The sequence below is a fragment of the Schistocerca gregaria genome, chromosome X (assembly GCF_023897955.1).
Source record: "Schistocerca gregaria isolate iqSchGreg1 chromosome X, iqSchGreg1.2, whole genome shotgun sequence".
Classification (NCBI taxonomy): Eukaryota; Metazoa; Arthropoda; class Insecta; order Orthoptera; family Acrididae; genus Schistocerca; species Schistocerca gregaria.
The window spans coordinates 421,825,938-421,852,248 of NC_064931.1; the positions used below are offsets into that span (position 1 = coordinate 421,825,938).

The window sequence follows — 26,311 nt, forward strand, 5'->3', positions numbered from 1 at the left end:
GCTGGCATGTGTGAAGTTCTGTAGGTGCTTTCTCCTCATACAGAGCAAGTACTGGGTTATTCGTCAGAGCTTTTCACAGCACATCAAGAGAATCTTGTTGAGCACCACCTTATATAAATTTAGCATCAGCTTTTAACAACTTTTGGAGTCCTGGCTTAGATACAAAGGTCTTTGATAAAACGACACTAATAAGAACATAATCGGAGGAAGCTTCTCACTCTCTCTAGTACTTTTAGGAATAGGAAATTCCTTTATAGATATCAACTGGCTGCACACCTTCATTTGATACAAGGTGTCCAGGTATTCTGATTTCTTTTGCTCCAGACACACTTCCTTGGATTAAGTTTCAGTCCGCCTTGTTGGAGACACTTACGAACAGCCCCCAGTCTTCTTACATATTCATCAAATGTTCCTGAGAACACTACAATGTCATCTAAATAACAAAGACACATCATCCACTTGAGGTGCCTTAGAAGATTATCCATCATCTATTCAAAAGTTGCTGGTGCATTACACAAACCAGACGGCATTCCCTTAAACTCATACATGCCCTCAGGCATGATGAATGCAGATTTCTCATGATCAGCCCCATCTACTTGGATTTGCCAGTATCTCGAATGCATGTCCATGGTTGAGAAAACCTTAGGCCCCTCCAGACAATCTGGTGTATCGTCAATTCATGGAAGAGGGTAAACATCCTTTCAGTTATCTTATTAAGCTTCCTGTAATCAACACAAAAGTGACAACTGCCATTCTTCTTCCTGACGAGGACCACTGGTATTGACCATGGGCTCTGAAAAGTCTGAATAAATGTCATTCTTCATCATTTTCTCTCTCTTGTTGCCAATTATTAAATGTTCCACTCTCGGGCTTATTGGTTGATGGTCTCCAGTGCTAATCTGGTGCTTCACCATTGATTTGCCTTATTTGCTCTTCATCTGTGGATTGAAGCATTAACAGAAGTCTTGAAGAGTGGCAAATAGCTTCTTCTATTGTTCCTTAGTGAGATCTAGTAATAGTCAAGCTAGAAGATCTTGTCCCATAGTTGTAGCACTAATTTTGACCACAGATTCCGCATGGGACATTTCTACGATGCTCAGCAGTTGCTTTGCACATTCGTCTTGGAAGGATCTGCAGTTCTTGGTGACAGTTAATTATCCACAATTCACCAAATCCATTCTTAAGTGAGACTACAGAGGTAGGGATGACCAAGTTATTCTTCAGTGGTATGCTTCTCTTACATTCCACTACAAGATCCATGTGTTGATGCATGGCTTGACATGTGATAGTTACCTTCATAGCGCTGACTGCAGGAATGGACACTTCATCCAGCACATATAGTCTCCACACACTTGGATGTACATCTTCTTGGCCACAGTATCTCATCTTGCCTAGCATAATCTTCCAGTGACCACCATCTACAATTGCCTGAGAAGCTTTCAAAAAGTCCCATCAGAGAATGGTGACATGACGACACTCTTGTATGATGATGAATTGTAAGGGCTGTAAATGGCCACTTATATCCTCACAAATGGTACATCTTTCTGTAGGTTTTACATATTTCCCATTAGCCACTTTCAGCAGAGATGTATTGTTGTTGAAAAATATGGTTTTCTTCAACTAGTGACAGTACTTCTCCAAAATGACTGAATTGATGCTCCATAGTTCACAAGAGCTTGGGCTGGTTGGCCACCCATGAGGATATCAATGTAGTTTCTTATCATTTTTGTAGTGATCATCAGTGAAGTATTTTTCTCCTTGGTGGCCTCACCTCCGAGCAAGGTCGCACGCTTTCGTTTTTTCAGGTTGTGACTCCTATGTGATCGCCTGGAGCTTCTAAACGGCAAAGGAGACCTTGATTGGCGAGTTGTGGAGCATCCTCTCCACTGGCCAGCTTGTGATGATGGTGACCTACATCGTCCTGCACCCACATCATCTTGTTCATCTTCGTTGTCCCGTAGTTGGCATCTGCAAAGATTGGTCTGCTGTCTTCTGGTGTGGGCATCAGCAAATACCCACCGCCTTTCTCGACAATAGCACACCACATGTCCCAGTTATCAACAGTGGAAACATACTGGTTGGTTATCCCGGGTCCATCAGATGTCAGTATTCCTTGGTGCCCAAACAGTTTCCTCATGCTGCATTGTAGGAACATAACTCTGCCTGGGTCTTGACTTTTTCACCATTTTAAAGGGAAATGGAGACTGAGATATTGGCTTCAATGTCTGTTCCACTTCCTCCCTTATGACCTCTTGAAGCATCTTGGTTTTTTGCTCACTGTGCAATGCAAGTTTTGGGTTTCATCCAGCCCCTAGTTCTATGAATAATTTTCAACTTATCATTTTTCTGGAGGTTATTAAGTTCAGAAACCTTTTCAAAAATACTTCAACAATTTACTGGTTAAGTTTTGAGTGTGTAAGTGTCTTTCCTTTGTGCATGATCTCATTGTACTCTCAGCATACTGACTGGCGAGCACTCATCACAGACCTCAGACCGCCCTCCACAAGTACTCTGCAACCTGAGTAGCTGCTTCCTTTGCATAGTGCACCCCTGACTTATTGAGGGAAGTCCTACTTCTCTCAATCCCATAACTCAGGTTCAGAAATCTCTGAACATGACCGTCACAGAATCAGTAGAGACTTTGGTCAGACTCTTCACTAGGCTCCACACCAAAGGAGTCTAGTTGATTCTGAGTACAATGCTGCAAACTATGAGCAGTGCAGTGAGAAAGGTCATCAGTCCTCACCGTTTCTACCAGCTGGCAATAGGAACTGTGGATATCCTCAGAAATCAAGCAACAGGACCCATTAATGTCAACATGAGCATTAGTACCATACTGCTGTCCCTCTCCAACATCAATGGCCAGAGGCCAAGCTTCCTCCACATCTCAGATGAGGCCCCCAGAACACACACTGAGTGAATACGGGATTCCTTTCCAGCCCTGGATACTAATTCACTAGGGAACTCCGCAATGCATTTAACATTGGACTTCCTGGTAACTGGTAAACATCTCCCAGTAGCATTCTCTTACCCTGCTGAAGAAGTGGCCATCTGTCCACTCACAGAGTGAATTGGCCAGGGCAGACAGCGAGCCTCTACAGAGGCACCCACTGCAAGTAACATACTGCATAATGACCCACCACTCACTCTGCAGTGAGTACAGACCACCTCTCATTGTATACTCTGAAACTCTTCATGGTCATGACAGTAGAGTCTGTGGGAGAAACAAGCAAGCCCTGAGGTTTCACATGTGATGTATCAGTTTCACTACTGCCACCATACTCTGCAGAAACAGCCTGGAGATGGCTAATTGCAACCATAAGCATCTTCAGCTGCTAGCACACTGTAGCCAGGTCCTCTTGTTTAAGCACATAGCACATACACACCCCATCCATCTTACTATTACTAATTGAAGAGTTAAACTATGAAAAAATCAACAGAGAAAGCTAAATATGTGACTAGCTAGTCTCCTGGTGCTTCACCAATGGAGGCTGATGGCTCACTCATGTGTTGTGGTTGAAAGCAAGATTTGTACGACCCTGACCACTCCCCACAGTAAAATGTTTACTGAATTCAGTATCTCAATCATGTCTGCCTCATCCTTGTTATCTGTTACATTATGATTACTTTGTGGCTGTACCAATGATTTTTCTTCATACATTATCTTCATATAACACCAGACTGGTAAGGAAAACTTTATTATAAAATTCATCAAATTCTTCTTTCACTTCTCCCCTTACCTATATTTTGGGTTCATTCAACTTCTGTCTGTCAACATGGCTTTGATTTACTTATATTTGTAATGAAACTCTGTTTGCTTTTGTTGTCAACTTCTAACAATGTTACTGAGCCCCACAGTGGATTTTTTCCAAGAATGTTAATGAGGTTTTTCACTGTTGGTGTGGCCACTAATACTTCAAGTTGCAGGATTAATTCAGTAAATCACAATACAACCAAGTGAGAAAGAGTGGTATTATTACAATCCCTTCATTCTGAACTGTTTCCTATTTCCAGAATCTCAACATTTTTTTGAAAATCAGATTATAATTTCAGTTTCTATTACTAGTCCATAATTAGAATATATATATACATATGTTTGGTCTTATATAACTGAGTTTGACCCTGTCTTCTCAGGCTGGAGAAAGACAGAGGCCCAAACAAAAGAGAAGGGCAAAACAGAAAACATCAAAGCGAAAGAAGTCTCAGAAAGGAAAACCAGACAGTAAATCAGAGGTATGTAAAATAATTCATCTGTAGAATGTGTCTGGGTGGTTTGGGCTATAGGTCAAGGAACCACAAATAGCTAATGCTGCTGTCACCAAAAGAATCCAAGTTGGTGCTGGCAGCAAATTCATAAATGCAAGATGGCAGAAAGAAATGAGGTGGTAGTGATGGGGAATTTAAAAAAAAAGTAAGATAAAGAGCACCAGAAAAGTAAGCTACAGTGTAACATTTTAACAGGTCTTAAAATGAGGCAGCCAGTCACTTGAATTGCATAAAAATGGTGCCATTATCTGGCGCCATAATCAAAGATATTCAGTATTTTTTTTTTAAAATGCAAGCTCTTGATCTGCATACAAATTGCATCACATGCAAACATATTTGCCTCTAAATTGTATAAAACAGTAACGTTCAGATATATTTGTCAATACTGCATGTTGAAGAAATACATAAGTGTCTGTAGAATTGATAACATATTCAATGATATTTGCCTCCAAATGTTGTAAATTGGCACCACTGGGTACACACACACACACACACACACACACACACACACACACTTGCATCTGAGAAATGTACATTGCTGTGCACGACTTAAAGACAAAAGTAATTTCTGTGTGATGTATCACTTTCAAGTAACACAGTTCAATGAAACTTGGACCCTACATGGAAAGAACTGCTACACAACAATACAAGCATGACTGAAAGAAATATACAATGAGATGAACAGATGAACTTTTATGGAAAGACAATAATTATACTGAAGTCAGCATCTACGTCTACATCTAAAAATTTACTCCAGTAGCCACCAAGTGGTGTGTGGAGTGGGCACAATTCACTCCAAAGTCATATTCCCCCTTCTTCTGTTCCATTCGCAGATCATACAAGGCAAAAACGACTGTCTGAATGCCTCAGTAGAAGCTCTAATTTTCCTTATCTTTAAATGGTGATCATTGCATGATTTGAAAGTTGGTGGTAATAATATAAGCCTTACATCTTTGGTGAAGATCAGATTTTGGAATTTACTGAGCAGCCCCTTCTGTTTAGCACGTCGTCTATCTGCAAGTGTGCCCCTCTTCAAACTATCTGTGAGGTTGGTAATGCTCTCATGATGGCTAAATTATACCAGTCAGAATGTTTCCACTGTTCTTTGGACCTTTGCAATCTCTGGTATCAGACTCAACTGGTAAAGGTACGACACAGATGAGCAGTACTCTAAGACTGGATGAACTGGTGTATTGTAAGCAATTTCTTTTGTTGAAGGACTGCATCGCTTCAGGATTCTTCCAATAAACTGCAATCTAAAGTTCACCTTGCCCATTACTTGTGTAGTCTGATAATTCCATTTGAGATCATTTCGAATAGTCACAACAAGACACTTGACGGATGTTAAGTTCATGCGAAGTTCAGAAGAACGCGAAATCCTGAAGATGGGCTAAAATTTACAGACGCGCGAAATTTGGCACGTACTTCGATGCGAGATGCCTTTAATAGGTTCCACAACGAAACATTGTCTCGAAATTTGGTAGAAAATCCGAAGAAATTCTGGTCGTATGTAAAGTACACAAGCGGCAAGACGCAGTCAATACCTTCGCTGCGCAGTGCCGATGGTACTGTTATCGACAACTGTGCCGCTAAAGCGGAGTTATTGAACGCAGTTTTCCGAAATTCCTTCACTAGGGAAGACGAATGGAATATTCCAGAATTTGAAACACGAACTTCTGCTAGCATGAGTTTCTTAGAAGTAGATACCTTAGGGGTTGCGAAGCAACTCAAATCGCTTGATACGGGCAAGTCTTCAGGTCCAGATTGTATACCGATTATGTTCCTTTCAGATTACGCTGATACTATAGCTCCCTACTTAGCACTCATATACAACCGCTCGCTCACCGATAGATCTGTACCTACAGATTGGAAAATTGCGCAGGTCGCACCAGTGTTCAAGAAGGGTAGTAGGAGTAATCCATTTAACTACAGACCTATATCATTGACGTCGGTTTGCAGTAGGGTTTTGGAGCATATACTGTATTCAAACATTATGAATCACCTCGAAGGGAACGATCTATTGACACGTAATCAGCATGGCTTCAGAAAACATCGCTCTTGTGCAACGCAGCTAGCTCTTTATTTGCACGAAGTAATGGCCGCTATCGACAGGGGATCTCAAGTTGATTCCGTATTTCTGGATTTCCGGAAGGCTTTTGACACCGTTTCTCACAAGAGACTTCTAATCAAGCTGCGGAGCTATGGGGTATCGTCTCAGTTGTGCGACTGGATTCGTGATTTCCTGTCAGGAAGGTTGCAGTTCGTAGTAATAGACGGCAAATCATCGAGTAAAACTGAAGTGATATCAGGTGTTCCCCAGGGAAGCGTCCTGGGACCTCTGCTGTTCCTGATCTATATAAATGACCTGGGTGACAATCTGAGCAGTTCTCTTAGGTTGTTCGCAGATGATGCTGTAATTTACCGTCTAGTAAGGTCATCCAAAGACCAGTATCAGCTGCAAAGCGATTTAGAAAAGATTGCTGTATGGTGTGTCAGGTGGCAGTTGACGCTAAATAACGAAAAGTGTGAGATGATCCACATGAGTTCGAAAAGAAATCCGTTGGAATTCGATTACTCGATAAATAGTACAATTCTCAAGGCTGTCAATTCAACTAAGTACCTGGGTGTTAAAATTATGAACAACTTCAGTTGGAAGGACCACATAGATAATATTGTCGGGAAGCCGAGCCAAAGGTTGCGTTTCATTGGCAGGACACTTAGAAGATGCAACAAGTCCACTAAAGAGACAGCTTACACTACACTCGTTCGTCCTCTGTTAGAATATTGCTGCGCGGTGTGGGATCCTTGCCAGGTGGGATTGACGGAGGACATCGAGAGGGTGCAAAGAAGGGCAGCTCGTTTTGTATTATCGCGTTATAGGGGAGAGAGTGTGGCAGATATGATACACGAGTTGGGATGGAAGTCATTACAGCACAGACGTTTTTCGTCGCGGCGAGGCCTTTTTACGAAATTTCAGTCACCAACTTTCTCTTCCGAATGCGAAAATATTTTGTTGAGCCCAACCTACATAGGTAGGAATGATCATCAAAATAAAATAAGAGAAATCAGAGCTCGAACAGAAAGGTTTAGGTGTTTGTTTTTCCCGCTCGCTGTTCGGGAGTGGAATAGTAGAGAGAGAGTATGATTGTGGTTCGATGAACCCTCTGCCAAGCACTTAAATGTGAATTGCAGAGTAGTCATGTAGATGTAGATGTTACTACTTCCAAAGACTGGACATTTATTTTGTACTCATACATTAATGGGGATTTTTGCCTTGTTATACACAGTAGGTTACACTTACTAATATTGAGAGAAAACTGCCAGTCATTACACCACGCATTTATTTTCTGCAAATCCTATTTGATTTGTTCACAACTTCCAAGTGATACTACTTTCCTGTAGACTACAGCATTATCAACAAACAGTCTAATGCCACTGTCAATACCATCAACCAAATCGTTTATGTAAATCATAAAAAGCAGTTGACCTATTATGCTGCCCTGGGGCACACCTGAAGTCTTGCTAGTTTCTCTTGAGGTCACCACATTGAAGACGACATACTGCTCTATGTCTGTTAGAAAACTTTCTATACAACCACATATGTCATCAGATAGACCATAAGTGCACACTTTTTGGGGGAAGCAACAGTGTGGAAGTGAGTCGAACACCTTTCAAAATTCAAGAAATATGGCATCAACCTGTGAGCCGGTATCTAGAGCCTGTTGTATATTATGCACAAAGAGGGCCAGCTGTGTCTCGCATGACCACTGTTTCCTAAAACTGTGCTGGTTTCTGCAGATGAGCTTCTCAGAGTGTAGAAAGGTCATTATGTCTGAACACAAAATATGTTCAACAATTCTACAACAAATTGATGTTAGTGACATTGGCCGGTAATTATGTGTATACAATTTTTTACCCTGTTTATAGACTGCTATGACCTGGGCCTCCTTCAAGTCCCGTGGAACTTTCTGCCGTTCCAATGATATCTGATAGATGATGGATAAGAATGGTGCTATATTTGTAGCATAGCCAACATATAATCTTACGGGGATACCGTCTGGGCCAGATGCCTTCCTGGTGTCTAAGGATCTTAACTGTTTTACAATCCCAGATACACTAAACACTATGTCAGCTATCCTTGCATTTGTTCAATAATTGAAAGGGGGAATGGTGCTGCACACCTCTACCATAAATGAGTTTTTGAAAGCTAGGTTTAGAATTTTGGCCTTCTGTTTATCATCATTCGTTACATTAGCCATATTGTCAGCAAGGCAATGTATTGAATTATTTGTAGCGTTCAGAGATTTTACGTATGACCAAAATTTTTTGGGGTTATTTTTAGAATCTGCAGATAAAGTATTGCTTTCAAATTTGTTAAAAGAATCTCTCATTGAACTTTTGACAGCTGCTTTATTTCAAGTAATGAGACTCTGCTTCTATCTCCTGCGATAAACGTGTAATTTTCCCAGTCAATGGCCACCAGATTAAAGTCTCCACCTATAACTAATGGATAATTTGATATTTATTTCCTATTTACTCATGACTTTCCATGAAACACTCTCTGATGTTTGTTGCAGATGCTGGTGGTCTATAAAACATCCTAATACAGTGGTCAATCCTTGTCTGATTGAGAACTTTATCCAGGCTATTTCTCAATGTGACCCAGTATCGATCTCAACAGAATTTAAACAGCTTTTAAGTGCAATGAACACACCACCTCCCATAGCATCAGTCCTATCCTTCTTAAACATTCTTCTGTCCAAGTTCAAAATTTCTCTGCTATTTATGTCTGGTTTCAACTAGCTTTTGGTACCTAATACAATATTGGCATTGCTACTGTTTATTTCGGAGAGTAACTCGAGGATCTTACTACAGACACTTTGACAATTTACTAACATGAAATTTAGCATATTTAAATCCTTTGGAATGATTTGTTTAGGTGACCTAACAATTTTTACAGTTGACCCATCCGCATCAGTGTCATGAACTAGCAATTTTTCAGGCAGCTGGTTCGGTTCCTGTGGGGAGGAACCTTATCAATAAATAAATAATAATAATAATAATAATAATAATAATAATAATAATAATAATAATAATGTGCACTCTGAAAGTACTGTGCTACCCATGTAGCATGTAGCATGATTTAAAATGGTCCCCTAGACATTCCAGAACGTGAAATATGGTTATTAATTGATTGTGTGACCACCATGGATGGCAATGCATGCTCTTCAACATCCTCATGTGCTGGTCATAAGCACATTCTTGTGCAGGGCCTTATGCATATTTGAACAAGGTAGTTGCAACTGTCTGGCAGCAGTGTTGTTGGATTCGTAGGTGAACGAGTGAAGGTGTTTAAAACGTGATCGATGTTTTCCTTGGATGTTCTTGGTCGCCTGCTCCTTCCTTTATCCAGCACTGTCCCTGTCTCCATGTATTTTCTGTGTCATGCACAGATTGAAGGGTGTGATGGTGGGTCTCCTCCATACTTTGTTCTGAAGTTTTCTTCAGTCTGAACCTCCAATTTGTCTCAATAAACCAGGACACACATTGTGCCTACTCTTGAGGAGTTGCCATTTTATAGTGGTTCAGTTCCTTCCATCAACAGCATATCTGCAACACAAAATTTTAGTATATATAAAAATTTTAGTAAACAGTGATTACAATAAAAGAAATTTTGTTAAAGTATTTCTACAACTGCTATCCTAATAAATTTTTGAATTTCTAAAGGGACTTTATAGACACCCTGTATATCTTTCAGTTCTTTTCTGTACTATTCTGGAGCAGTTATTTCTATGTATAGCCCATGAATCAGGAAGCTATGTTACAAGGCACTAACATAATGTAGAAATTACTTTTAAGTTTTGCACACTGGTGTATTATGGACTTCAGTACAGCTACAGCAGGCTGGATGGCCAAGAGAGAGGGAGAGAGAGCGAGAGAGAGAGAATTTCTCATACAACTGTGAAGTGTTTGTTAAATCAATTGAGCTGCTAGTCAATACTCTCATTTGCTGCTTGTACTCTGAAGAGAGAGAAGCCATTAAACACATGCTCTCTCTCTCTCTCTCTCTCTCTCTCTCTCTCTCTCTGTCTCCCTCTCTCACGCACTCACTCACTCCCTTTCTTTCTTCCTTTCTTGCTCACAGTGCAAACCAGGAATTGTATGTTTTATTAATGGTTTGTTTCCTTTCCTCTGTATGTTTTTTTCAATTAGGTAAGTACGTGAATTCTATTTTTAAGTTCTTTGCTATAGAAACATCCTGCTACAGGTAGTGACTTGTAACCTTCCAGCAGATATCTTCTTTGTTTGATTTCCTGAAATGTTAATATTTCAATAACTAGGTAGAGCAGTTGAGGGAGAAACTGTTATTGATAATTATTACAATAGCTACATCATTCACCAGTCAAGACTGGGTAGACTGCATCAGTGTTACAATGTTAAGATTACACAAACAATATAATACAAAACCAATTAGGACAAGTGTGCATAATACAGAACATATTTGCATAAGTATAGCATAACACTAATGACAAATATAATGAGACTCTTTTAACAAATACATATTCACTTTATTTCATATGACAGTGCATTATTTAGGGAGTCCAATTTGCTGTTTCACTGTCAGGAACTCATTTAAAAGTGTTATTGCATAGATTTTGTGACATCTTTGATTGAAATTTCACCTAGTCCAAGGACTGTATTTAAGTATTTAGGTGGTTGAGCATTTTAATAGCTAATGTTGGAAAACTGTCTTATGTCATGGAGAGGCAACAATTCTGGATGTTTGTGTGTTATTTACTGCATGTATTATAATAGTGGACATCAATTCTTCTGGTGAATGTTTCATGATTTTCTTTCATATACATGAAACAGGTGAAGACATAGTAACTGAAAATTGTCACCACACCTAGATGTGAGAAGGTGGGTTCACAGAGGTCCAGTTTCCTGCTTGATGTTATGATCCTTATTGCTGTTTTTGCAGTAGTAGAATTTTCTTGCAGCCTATAGAGTGAGTGATACCACAGTAACAGGCCATAGCTGATATGGCTGTGGAACATGGATAAAATACCATCAGCAGATACTGATTAGTTATCACATGCTTCAGTTGCCTCAGGAGGTATACGACTTATAACAGTTTGTCGCACACATGTGCAACATGTTTTTGTCAAGTTAGTTTACTATCCACCATGAATGCTAGACACTTCACATTACCTGCACTTTTTACGTGCCCTTTGTCACTGAGGCTACATACCAATTTTTCAGTTTTTTCTTCATTTATTTTCATTTTGTTTACAACTAACCATTCCTTTGTTGCATCAAGCAAAGCTGTTTCTTCTTGAGCCATGATAGTATCAATGCCTGTTGAGTAGAATGTTGCGTCATCTGGAAACTGCTAGTACTGTCCACGTGGGCTTAAATCATTTAAAAATACCAGGTATAGGAGGGGTTCATTTCTGATCCCTGTGGCACACTGTATTCCAACTTCTCCTCACATGATAGTGCTCCTTGGACTGATACACTTTGTCTTTTGTTTTCTGAGTAAGATTTGAGGTTTGCCACAACAGTGACTCCATCTCCATATTTACTGAGCTTGTTTTGTAGTACCTAATGAGTAATGCAGTCAAACACCTAACGGAGATCATAAAGTGTCAGTGCTACAGATCCCTTATTCTCAAAGCTATGTTTTGTCCCAGTAACCAGATCTAGTGCTGCTGTTGTTGTGGAGTTGTCTTACCAGGAACTGTCTGTGCGTGTGGCAAGAGTTCTTTAATTTTGAAGTAATTTGATATTTGGTGTTTCATTACATGGTTAATGGCTTTAGTGAAGATTGAAATCATTAAGATTGGTCTGAAGCTTTCTACCATGGTTGGGGTACCATTTTTATAAACTGATACTGTCTGCCCAAGTTTAAGAAAGTCCAGAAATACACCATCAGTAAAATACATATTAATTACCATAGTTACTGGGTCAGAAATTTCATATTTTATTTTGTTGAGGATGTTAGTAGACACCTGTATACAGCCTGGCTGTCAGAAGCTTTATAATATTTTACAGTCTTTATTGTTTCATTTTATTTGTAATTCTTTCCAGTTCATCTTGTGCATCTCTTGTCATTTAGTACAGCAACTGCAGGGTCTATATTGGGGCCTGGTATTGTATTTACATTGTTTTCTACAATGTTAATAAAAAAACTATTAAAGTCATCTGGGCTACACAAGCTTAAGGTAGAGGTGATTTTCTCCCTGTGTTTGTTGGTCTGATCTGTGGCTGCCATGCATGGGTTGTGAGTTCATTCAATGAACCTATTATTGCTTTTCTTTTTGGCTTCTTCTCCATCCTTTCTATAATGTCTTTTTGCTTTTGGATATCTGCTGTAGAATACTTCCTTTGCACTGGGATCTGTTGCTGTTCTGTAGTGATAATGTAATGCCAGTATGGTATATTTTAATTTTTTTCATTTCATAAGTATACCACATTTTTTCTTTCATACTGTGGCTGTGTTGTGACATGGTCACAAGACAGTTTCTTTCTTCTGTGGATAGATTCAGTCAAATATGGCTTTGATGATTTGGAAAAACTCTTTAAATGCATTAGTGACAGCCATTTCATGCAATCCAGCCTGCAGCTTTATACATAAATTGCTGTCTAAAAAACATTCAGTGTTTCCTTATTAATGACACTTTTTGTGAATGCATAATTAGAATACGAGGTAACAGGTGGTTGATTGTCCTCTCTTTTGTATATATTTCCATAAATAATGAATTGTGGTCAGAGATCATTAGGTCCATTGTAGTCACTCACAGTCCTAAGAATTTAGATTTGTGATCACAGTCATTGGTAAGCACTGTGGCGGGGCAGGTAATGAATTTGCAGCGTAAATGTTTGATCACTGTCTTTCGTCATACTGTCCACTACAAAAGTTTCATCTACCTCAGTACAGCGTCTGATCACCAGCCTGTTTCTTTACATGTGTAGGCACTGCTCAGATTTTAAAAGCAGTGTTGATGAAAAATGTTGTTGATACTCATCTTACATCTTATAACAATTTTTGGGTGGAGGGCGATTGCTTCATTTCGCTTGTAAAAGGCCAGAATTCTGAAACTAGTGCTTTTATTTTCTTAGTTCAACAAAAAAAACACGTGCCATCAGACTGAATTTTCTTAACAAGGTCACTGTTCTCAATTCACGGTCATTTAATTCATTTCACATGCTAAGCAGCCAGAAATGCACTTAAGTCTGACCCAAATTATTATGTGATCTACAGTCACATACTCTGCTACTATATATGAGTTTCAAATTCAGTCCTTTGCAGTGGATTTCTATTAAAGAAACTGCTCACCAAACATTCCATAAATGAATAAGAAACATGCCACGTGGAATTTTTAGTAAGGCCGAAAGTTCACATGTGGTTCTCTTTCCAACAAAACAATCCAAAAACTTCCAAACTTTACAAAACTGTCCATAAATGTAACTACTATTGCGGCCAAACAATCTGGACTCAAGAAACCAATTATTTCTTCATTTTATACATAATAAAGATGGAAGCATTCAACATTCAACAGTTCGCAGGAGAGCTTCTGTAATGTTTGGAAGGTAGGAGACGGTACTGGCAGAAGTATAGCTGTGAGGATGGGACGTGAGTCATGCTTGGTTAGCTCAGATGGTAGAGCACTTGCTCTCGAAAGGCAAAGGTCCCGAGTTTGAGTCTTGGTCTGGCACACAGTTTTATTCTGGCAGGAAGTTTCACATCAGCGCACACTCCAGTGCAGAATGAAAATCTCATTCTGGAAACCCCACAACTGTCAACTCTAAATCTAGATCCACAGAGGAGTTCCTTTAATCAGTTTCTCAAACACTGAATTTTCTGTTGGCATATACAGACAGACCACCAAAGGTAGCAGTTGTTTAAGTTTTCAACGCAGTTGTAGCATTCAGCTTCCTGTGCTGATAACTATTGTTCACATAGACACAGCACGTCTTGTTTCATTTCCTCAATAAAGAATGACAGCACATCAGCTTTAGTCTTAAGACATTGTACATTGGTACAACTTATAGCTATAGGAGTGACATTTTTCGTAATATGTGAACTATTTTCACTTGGTTGCTCTGGTACCTGTTTGTCACAGAGAAGCCTATTTCACACGGATATTGTTCATCCTTCGAAATAAAAAAAACTCTTTATCATAATATTTTTTGGTCATATAGTGCTATCCATTACTTTGAAGTTGGCTTTTCAATGATCTATCTATCTATCATCTTGACTTTATTATACACATTAGACAAAAGACATTACCTTTCTCATGAGAAGATTTCATGTTAATTGTTCTATATCTTGATGATTATGTTCACTGTCTAGATCTTGCACCGTAATACTTCATTTGAAAGAATTTTGAGCAGTGAAATGTGTAAACATTTTTCCTTTAAGAGTTCTGTTGAATCAAATTACAAGTGTAGCTTTCAATATTGAAAATGGTGAATAGTTTTTAATCTCATGTTTTTCCATTAGCTTGTTGAAATGAGTAATTTAAAATTCCTTACATGAATCTGTTTCTAAGTGGCTTTGGGTCCTTCTATTTCTTCTGTATATTTTTCTAAACACATCGGCAACCTCAGCACCAGTTTCAGTCTTTTGAGCCATGATCTATACATGTTGGGGAATATGTCAATTACTTTAAGACTAATAAATATTTATAGCCTGAATCATGTTTGTAATATATACACATCAAAATTATTTGCATCACTCCGATTCCCAGAAATCCTGAAGATAGATGTTGACTGTGGATACTGAATCACAGACACAGTCCCTTTGACTGTTCAGAGATGTTACTAAGCCCATCCAAAGACGTAAACAACCATGCATGAGCAGCACCTGTTATACTGAGGGGGTCAGACAGCCGATCAGTTCCAGTCATTCCACCAGGAAGGAGGTACATGGCTCTTCTTGACTGTAGTTCAACTATGCCTAGGTGGTCAATACCACAGTTCAATTGCACCCCATTGTTACTTTGTGCTAGGAAAGGCTCTCGACAAGGGAAGCATCCAGGTGTCTCAGAGTGAACCAGAGGGATGTTGTTCAGACATTGAGGGGATACAGGGTGACAGGAACTGTTGATGACATGCTTATCTCAGGCCACCCAATGGCTACTACTGCAATGGATGACCACTACCTATGGGTTATGGCTCGGAGGAACCGTAACAGCAACGCCACCATGTTGAATAACGCTTTTCGTGCAGCCACATGACATCGTGTTACAAGTCATACTGTGTCCAATAGACTGCATAATGTGCAACTTCACTCCCGACATCCATGGTGAGATCCATCTTTGCAAATACGACACCATGCAACGGGGTACAAGTGCACCCAACAACATGCCGAATGGACCGGTCAGGATTGGCATCACGTTCTCTTCACCAATGAGTGTCACATATGCCTTCAACCAGACAATCATCAGAGATGTGTTTGGAGGCAACCCAGTCAGGCTGAATGGCTTAGACACACAGTCCAGCAAATGCAGCAAATTGGAGGTTCCCTGATGCTTTGGGGTTTCATTATGTGGGGCCGACGTAAGCTGGTGGTGGTCATGGAAGGCGCCGTAACAACTGTATGATACATGAATGCTATCATCCAACTGATAGTGCAACTATATCGGCAGCCTATTGGTGAGGCATTCATCTTCATGGAGGACATTTTGGTCCCCGTCATGCACATCTTGTGAATGACTTCCTTCAGGATAATGACATTGCTTGACTAGAGTGGCCAGCATGTTCTCCAGATGCGAACCCTATCAAACATGCCTGGGATAGGTTGAAAAGGGCTGTTTATGGATGACGTGACTCACCAACCACTTTAAGGAATCTACTCCAAATCATGGTTTCGGAGTGGAAAAATATGGACCAACAGTGCCTTGATGAAATTCTGGATGGTATGCCCACGACGAATACAGGCATGTATCAATGTAAGAGGATGTGTTACTGAGAATTAAAGGTACCAGTGTGTACAGCAGTCTGGACCACCAATTCTGAAAGTCTCACTGTAATGTGGTACAACATACAATGTGTGTGTGGTTTTGAAGAGCAATAAAAAGGGCAGAATTATGTTTTTGTTGATATTTATTCAAATTTTCTGTACGTGTTTGGGAACTCTTGGAAACGAGGTGATGCAAAACTTTTCTTGATGTGTGTATTATCATATCACCAAAAACAGTTTGATGAAGGCCATTAATCATTTTCATGACAACCACTCTCCTCAGGTAAATTTTACATGCTGAGTGATGTTGTTCATTAGCTGCTTCAGCCTTCATACTGATTACAATAAAGTCAGTAGCAAGAAAAGGATCTCATCAAAATGGGGAACAGGAATGAAGTATTTCTTTACACCATATATTAAAGAGGGAGAGGGGAAAAACCAAACATAAATCTCTAGATAGAAATTTTATTATATAACTTACATTTATTTTGTTGTTCAACAATAAGTTCCGTTCTATTCAGTGGATTAAAACTATTACATTTCATTCATCGTTTAACACTCAGTTTGATTCTACTCATTGGTATCATATTGGAAATCTCGTAACTGACAGTCACACTATTCCTATTCCAATGACTTCACATTTAACTCACCCATTACTGGTCTGTATTTGCCAAAAACCATTTTAAATTGGAGTGCTGGAGATGAGATGCAATCCTTCTCCTTAATATTATGCACATCATATTCTGGCAGCACCTCCTTAATTTTCTTGACACTCTCCGAACCCTTGATAAAGATACATACTTTGGTAGAATAACTGAGCATAGAGAATTCAGCACTATCTCCAGTGGTGCACCTGCTGAGCCAGCTGATAGTTGTTTTGCATTAGGCATTTGCTTGAAGTTTTATCCAACTCCTAGTAGGGCAATGTCCACTCTCAAATGAAATCAGCAAAATGAGAAAACTATTTTGAGTGCCACCAACATCTTAAATGTAAGTTCCTTCAGAAGAAAATTATTATGTGTGCTGTTGAATCCTTGGAACTCAGAGGGAGCATTGTATATGGTTCTGGAAAGTAAAGAAATAAATTGCAAAGAACAATATTATGTAAGGGTAAATATCCTTAGTTTCTTAAGCATGAGAGAAATTTTCCCTTATCTTGAGTAAGAGTTACAAATTACTTGTCAGTTGTGGGTCTGCAAGCTTGTTCTATACCCTAAAGATCCAGGGTGACCTGATTTCTGATTACATGAATGTGGCCCCATTTCTGGTTGAATAATTATGACACTCCTTTCATTTTATAGCATTAATTGTTATTTGTTATCCAATTTGTTGATGTTGTCGTTTCTAGAACAGAATATTGAAAAATCAGGCAGTAAGTTATCATATTTTTTTGCAAACAGTGTTTTTGTTCATATTTCAATTCTCATATGACACCAGTTGATTCCAGTGTCTCTTCATCTTCACACGAAGCACTGATGGAATCTATGGGGCACTTCTTTACTATGTATGTCTCATAAGTGGATTTTTCCTTAGTCCTCTCTCTTCATAATATAGCTGCTGAAAATTGCTTTACATTTTATAGGCATGTGCAATATTATTTGTGATAAAAATGACTAACAAGTTCTCTTTAGGATATTCAGATAAATTGAGATATACTGTGTTACATCTATTGCACTACATATGCTCCAGTCTCTGGTAATCTATTACCTGACAAGCTAAAATTACATATCTTGTATTTTCAGTTCTGTATTGAATTTATACATATCTTGTATTTTCAGTTCTGTATTGAATATAACTTGCCTGGTCAATGTACTAAATTCTGGCACAACACAGACAATTAAATTTTAGTGATAAAATACTAGAGTTAGGCTTAGATCATTTCATACATTGTCCCACATGGTATTTGTTCATTCCTTGATCAGACTGTGTACATGAGTAATAATTTCGTTAATTAATAATACAAATTATTTTGTGGAGTGATTAGCTTCCTTGCTAGCTTGAAAAGTGGCAGATGATAATGCACACAATATTTAAATAATATTTATTGAAGAAGAGCTTCACAAAGCATGTATTTTTGCTTGAATTGTGCGACATCTGCTGAAATTAAAGGCTAAGCTTCACTTGAAAAATGAGATGTATGTGGGGAAATTACATAAATTGAAAGATGTACACAAAACATGCATTTGGGAACAGTTTGCATAAAAAACAGGATGCATTGTATTTTGGAAACAGATGCCAAGGAATCACATTTGATTTCCTTGGAGAATTGAAAATACAGGCCAAATTACAGAGTCAATATTACGAAAAAGAGAAGCGGAAGTATATGAAGATGAGATGCAAGATATGATACTGCCACAACAATTTTACAGGACACTGAAAGACCCAAATCAGAACAATGTTCCTGGAGCAGATGACATTTCCTCAGAACTACTGATATCTCTGGGAAAGTCAGCCATGACAAAACTACTCCCCCTGGTGTGCAAGATGTATGACACAGGGGAGAAACCCTCAGCCTTTTAGGCCTTTTTTTAAAAAAAAAAAAGAAGAAAAATTTAATAACTGCAATTCCAAAGGAAGCAGACACATGATTATTATCAAATCATTAGCATAAAAGTTCATGGTTGCAAAATACTGACATGAATTACTTTCAGAAGTGTCAAAAAACAGGTAGATTAAAACCTCACGGAAAATCAGTTTGGGTCCTGGAGAAATGTATCAACACAAAAGGCAACAGTGAACCTATGACATAACCTTTAAGACAAGTTAAAGGAAGGCAAACCTATGTGTCTAGCATTTGTAGACTAAGAGAAAGCATTTGACATGTTGACAGCAATACACTGTTTATAATTCTGAAGCAATCAGTGGCAAAATACAGGGACCACTGACTTATTTACAACTTGTACAGAAACCAAAAAGTAATTAGGGGAGTCACAGAGTGTGAAAGGCAAGCAGTGGTTGAGAAGGAAATGAGACAGTGTTGGAGCCTATTCCTGGTGTTGTTCAAACTGTACATTGAGCTAGCAGCAAAGGAAGTCAAAGAAAAGTTTGGAAAAGGAATAAAATTTTGGGAAAAAGAAATCAAAACTGTGGGGTTTTCTGATGACACTGTAATTGTGTCAGAAACAGCAAATGACTTGAAAGAGCTGTTGAACAGAATTGACAGTGTCCTGAAAGGAGAATATAACATTAACATCAACAAAATCAAAACAAGTGTAGTGGAATGTAGTCAAATTAAATCAGATTATTCTCAGGGATTTTAGGAAATGGGGAAGAAAAAATTGTAGATGAGTTTTCTCATTTGGCCTGTAATGTAACAAATGATGGACAAAGTAGAAGAGGTATGAATTGTAGACTGGCAACTGCAAAAAATGCATTTATGAAGAAGAGATATTTGTTAACATCAAGTGAAAATTGTGTTTGGAAGTCTTTTCTGGGGGTATTTCTCTGTAGTGCAGTCTTGTACAGAAGTGAAATATGGATGACAAACAGTTCGGGCAAGAAGGCAATAGGATCTTTTGAAATGTGGTGCAACAGAAAGAAGATTAGATGGTTATATTATGCCACTAATGAGGAAGTACTGAACAGGATAGAGGAGAAAAAATTGATGGCTTAACATGAGTAATATAAGAGACTGGTTGTTAGGACATATTCTGGGGCTTCAAATGATTATATATTTAGTATTGAACTGAAGTTTGGGGGCTGAAATTTGTACAAGGAGTACAAGTGATAAAAACAATAACCAGTTTCAGATGGATGTATATTGCAATAGGTATTCTGAGATGAAGAGTCTTCCACAGCATAGTGCAGCTGGAGAGTGGCATCAATCCAGCCTATGGCTGTAGGCCACAATGACTGCATTATGAGCTCACCTAACACTTAACAGATTGGCCATGTAAGGTGCTGCTCTGGTAAGCTAGTGTCTTATCTTGCTTACTGAAAAGAGGTCAGCACCAACTGGCAGCTGTTTTGCACCTGAGAAGAGATGGCTTGCTTTATCATGTGCAAGTTAAACAGTGGCAATGAAGTTCTTTTACCACAAAATTGTGATTATTGACAGCCAATTTAACCATTCAGCACAAAGATGCAAAGAGGTAATGCCTGAACTTTAGTTTTTTGACTGGGCATATTACCTTCTGATTAATTGCTTTTTTTTTTTGCCCTTTCAAACATGTCGGAACTGGATTTAACTTGTTTATTCAGCCTGATGGTGTGTTTTTAAAGCAGAAAATCAAATGTGACCAATGTTTCATTGTTTCTGTACCATCATAGGCACCTCATCATAGTCATGACCATCATTCAAACTTATGTTTTGCTTATCAGTTACTTGTTGTAAGTCAAGAAAACAGGGATTCTTCTGCCTGCACAACAGAGAATTTGAAACATTGGGTAAGGGTTGGGAGTGCTATGTGCACTGAAAGATAGTCAGTGTTGGAGAAGGAAGAGCAGCATCTAATATTGAGCACAACATGCATGAAGCATCAAATCTGGAGCTGCAGTGCTGGTTTCTCTGAAGGTCTCCAACACGTTTCTGTTGTCAAGATTCTTGACTACCAGTGATGGTGAACTTGACTTTGTTAACAGTGATGCCATGTGCATTATTCATTGCAGCCAGCAGTACAACAAGAACAGAGTTTATTTTGGAAATATTCAAACAAACAAAAGTAATGGCTGGCTCTGAGCACTAGGGGACTCAACTGCTGTGGTCATTAGTCCCCTAGAACTTAGAACTACTTAAACCCAACTAACGTAAGGACATCACACACATCCATGCCCGAGGCAGGATTCGAACCTGCGACCGTAGCAGTCGCACGGTTACAGACTGCGCGCCTGGAACCGTGAGACCACCAAACAAAAGTAATGTTTTCATATGTAATTAGGTGTAAGTACCACACGATCAGTGGACTGAACACAACTTAATTCCATATAAGTGTCAACAACTTGATCATAGTATGTAAGTAACAGTCAACAGGAACCAGTTATGTACGCACAGAGCTGTAGCCGTATACATTGAGAACTTAGGCTGAGCGTAGCTTGACTGGCATTAAATAGACTGGGGCCCATGTTGGGCTCTGATGGTAATGAGGCACCCTCCATGGACAACATAGCACTGCCATACATGCAGCCACCATTTGAAAGTATGCACACATGTCACTGCATTCCTTTCAGGTATGGATATCACAGATTCTTGAGATGTCCATGCTGTCCTCCTCAATTGTGGGTCTGTGGCTAAGGTGGCATGCTGCAACAGGAGTGTATGGTCTGAAGTGCTTCAGGTGTGGAAACTTTCTACAGCCACCTTCCTGTGTCAAACCATACAGTAACGTAGGCAATGCCGGGCTGTTTCTGTGTTGACTTTGGGTATCAGCTTTGGTGATGGTTCTCCTGATGATGATATTGGTATGAGTGGCTGCTTAGGTGCGGGTGACAGAATCACTGATGATGGTGTTGTAAGGAATAGAGAAACTGGGTGCATGGATGCACTTGTCTATACAGGAGTGGAGAACCGTCAGTGGCAGGTTGTGTGATGCATGATGTGGGTGGGCTTGGAGGTGATGGTGTAACGTCATGGTGCACCCGGCTGTCCATGCGAAGGTAAAGATGATGATGCTGCCTCTAGCAGAGCCCATCCTCCATGCAGATGTAATGCCATCTCCAGCAACTGCCAATGATAGCTGGAATCCATTTAGGGCACCATCAGGAACAATGTGCTGAGACAGCCACACCGGGCTGGAAGAGGTAAGGCGAGTGCATTGGTTTTTGTTCAGGTGGAGCACATGGGAGTTGTAGCAGTGGCTCAGATATTGCCTGTGGAGTACTTCTGGGAAGTGTTTCTTGCCAAATGGAGTGAAATGGTGTAATGTAGCATTGGATGAAGAATTGGCAACATACTCTTTCGTCTGAGTTTTGAACATTCCCATTAGGCATTCCACCTCACCGCAAGATTGTGGGTGGAACAGTGGGGTGAGGATGTGATGGATAACTCGCAGATTGCAAAATACTGCAAACTCTTGCAATAAAAATGATTGACCATTATTGGAGATTAACATCACGGGTGACCTTTCAAATGAAATTTTTTTAGACAAGGCTGTGGTGGCAGCAGTTATGGATGTGGAAACTCAATGAATAACATACAGAAAATGAGGATATGCACCAACAACAAACAGTTAACAAGCAATGAGAAAGAGGCCAGCAAAATCCACAGGTATATGGTCCCATGCTTGCAATGATGTCAGTCAAGGAAGTAACAATGCCCAGAGAGCAGCTTGGTTTATTACACTGTGAACAGAAGGCAAACAGGCTCATAACATCACTGTCCATATCGGGCCAAAACACATGCTGACATGCCAGTGCTTTTGTGTATGATACACCTAAATGATCTGCATATAATAAATTGAGAACCTTTGAATGAAGCACTGAGGGTATCACCACCTGATGGGCCATGTGATCCATGTCTGAAACCAAAACACCATGCGTAACAGAGTGTTGATGACAAAAGATGTAATAGTTACAAAGGGGATCAGGTGCATGAGAAGGTGTACGAATGTTGTGACCTTCTGCAAATCAGGATCAGAAACTACCACCTTCATTATCTGTGTGCTACTTACAGGAAAACCATCAACTATCTACTGTAAAGTGATAAAATGTGGAAACAAAGCAGTTCCTCCTGATCATATCCTGGGTGTGGACAGGCCAGCACTGGCAATTGTGTGTTGATTTATAGCACACAAATGAATCTCATAGTTGTAACATGAAAGGAAAAAAGCCCAACATTGAATGAAATGTTCCACTTTCCCTGCTAATGATGCATAAGAACTGAATAAGGAAGCCAGTGGTTTGTGATTCGTGACAAGGTCAAATTTGGCACCTCAGGGGAAAACATGGAATTTCTTAATAGTATATATGATGGCCAAAGCCTCCTTTTCTATCTGAGAGTACCTAGTCTGAGCAGTAGTCACCATTTTTGGGCATAAACAATGGTCCACTCTGAACTATAGGGAAATCTATGAACCGGTCCATAATGGTCACAACCTGTAGTGTGAAGCATCCGTTTCAAGGACCGAGTGGAAGCCTGGTTGGTATGTCACTAAGCAGGGCACAAACTGCATCATGATCTTGCGGGTGGTAGTGGTTTGACAAGGTGGCAACCAACAAAACTGCATCCCTTGCACAGCAATGCATGAACAGCTACACAATTGTCCCTACCCCAGCCAGAAATTTATGATAGTAGAGGCAAGAAAAACTTGAAGTTTTTGACTGATGTAGAGCATGGAGTTGACAAAATAGCAGAAACATTCTGATGCATAGGTTTGAAGCCCTCGCAAGGAACTTCAAACCCAAGATAAATGATAGAAGATTGAAAAAATAAATGTTGTTCTTCATTACTCTTCAACCTGGCTGCTTGGAGGATGGAAAAAATAGCACAGAGATTTTATAAATATTCTTCTGTGGAGGCACCAGAAACTACGTCATCCAAATAGTATGCATGACTCAACACAGACACTTAACATTATTCTAAAAAGCATTTAAAAATAAATGGAAACTGTGGCGACTTGAAGGGGCAACCAAAACTGCTATGGTCATTAGTGCCCGGCACCAAAAGTATTTGTACAGCCAAAAGGGGTTTTGACAAAAATCAGCTATGTACCAGCTATAGATTGTCCATTCACAGAAACATTAAAGTTGCCACAGAGGTGTAATGGGTGTAATGGTTTCTTTGCAATAACTAAGGGGATAGACCATTCACTTGATGCCATAGGCTGAACAATGCTATATTCTATGAGGTAATCTAAGTCATCATTGACTTGTTCCCTGAGTACCACTGGAACCGGATGGGCCAGAAAAAATGGGGCCTAGCAGAAGGTTTCATGGTAATGTGTGCTTGGAAATTGTTGGCATACCCCAATCCAGGAGACAACAATGAGGAAAACCAATGAAATAACACATCTAACTGTGTATACACCACTTGTTGAAACAATAAATTCACTGTACCTGAAATTTTGGCGCAGATGCAATAACATGTGTGTGCTTACAGTAGTATTTTGAAGGAAGTTCACACATTTGCTCAAACATTAAAGAAGATGGATACTGCAAAGGGATGAGCAGACATAAGACTTGACACACACATGGTGATATCCATGAAAGAAAAAAGGCTTGACATAAAACAGCATCAGTAATTCCAAGAGCTGGAAAGTGTCACTGTAGATGTTTCTCGTATGTGTCCCATTCATCAACAGATTTATTGCATGTAGAAAAGGGAGGTGAATAAACCATGTGGGCCTTGGAGGGCAAAACAGCAGGTAACACAGACTGAGGAGCATACCAACTAGACAAAACCAAAACCAATGATTTAAGTACCTGAATTTGATTTTCCAGCAAAAGTAGAAATTGGTGCAGAGAACAGGTTGTACTCAACACCAGTTGTGTTGTAATTAGGTTTGAGTGCTGGGTGACCACAGGTGACCTGTTGACTGAACACAAATTTATTCCATGAAAACATTAGCAAATTGAACACAGTATTTAAGTAACATTCAACAGGAACCAATTATGTACACAGAGAGCTTAGACGTACACATAGAGAACTATCCTTAAACTGACTGGGGCCCATTGTGATCTCTCTCTCTCTCTCTTTCTCTCTCTCTCTCTCTCTCTCTCTCTCTCTCTCTCCTCTTTTTCACACACACACACACACACACACACACACACACACACACACACTTATTCACAATGAACACATTTCTGCACTGAAATTGTGCAGAAGTTATATTCTACACAAATCAGTTGGTTCTACTGAGAAATTCATCAATGGAGTAGAAGGAGTTGGCCACCAATAAATCCACACACATTTTCTGTCACTGCAGTAAAAGTTTTTCACATTTTGTCTGCCATGAAAGATAGTGGCAAAAAGTTCAGTAAAACTAGTGCACATCTTACAGGATTAAATCAGATTTGCACACTTCTTAGGCCAGAGAATTTGAGCCTTAATATTACTTCCTGAAATGTAAGAAAAAAATGTGTTATCATTATTTTTGATAGTTTCTGTTGTTTGGGCTTCTGCCATCTCTGACATGCTTTTATATGTCACTGTCAAATTTTCAGAAACAGTTGATGTGATGGGTTTTGAAGTCGCAAAAAACTGCTTAAATTCGTCTCTTTCTTTCTTTAATAACTGCTGATGTTTTACTATAATAAAAAATGTTTTGTGTGAACTGAAATCTGAAAAAAAACACTAAACACCCAGCATACTGAACAAACCTATAAAAGAAAATTATTAGCATGTAACAGAGTCTTAACCTATAAGAGTACACATGAGTTGCATTTACATAAATGTCACTGTACACCCCAATGGAGAACTGTAACCCCAATTTTCTTAACAAGTACTGTGTCTTGTCACATAGTGCATATAGATTTTCCTACGGTAGCTTAAAATGGTGTAATGCTTCCCATGTGTCATGTAAACTTATCACACAAAATTGTCCTTTCCAGAGGTAATAAAGTAAAACGAAGTTACAGAAATTATGGAATAAAATGACATTTTGGAAATAAGTAATTTTTGGGAGATATAAAAATAAAAAACTTTTGAAGGCCAGTAAAACATAGTAGATGAAATAAGAGCTTTTAAGAATTTCAAAGAGGCATACAAACCCTGCTAGAACATGAAATTTTGATATAAAACAATTTTGAAAAAAATGCAAACATATGAATATATTACATAACAATGTGCACAAGAAGTAAATCAGTGCTGCAACTAGAACATGAAACTTTGATATGAAACACATCAGGAAAAAAGCCTTATATAACACTACCTTAAAGAAAACACACAAAAAACTTGCTGCTGCTATTTTCACCGCAACTAATTTAGTGCCAGAATCCATCTTTAATGAGTTGTATTGCATTGCATCTAAAACAAAGGAAACCAAAAAGGGACAAAAGAAACATCCTTTTGTGGTATCAAATACAGCATACATGGCACATTAGTCACGTGAATCGATAGAACTCAACAATAAATGAGGGCCCAGTATTCTCATTATCTCTTCCACTCTCTTTCATTGTAAAAATAATCCTTAACAAGAACTGATT

At 39.2% G+C, this 26,311-nt stretch overlaps 1 protein-coding gene across 1 annotated transcript in view; it reads left to right on the top strand.

Annotated features, from left to right (window-relative positions):
* The window catches only part of LOC126298111 (uncharacterized), a 318,107-nt gene that overhangs the window by 254,250 nt on the left and 37,546 nt on the right, over positions 1 to 26,311 (top strand). The window contains exon 6 of the mRNA XM_049989432.1: positions 4,135 to 4,233. Coding sequence (XP_049845389.1) covers positions 4,135 to 4,233 — 99 coding nt within the window. The remainder of the gene's footprint in view (positions 1 to 4,134; positions 4,234 to 26,311) is intronic.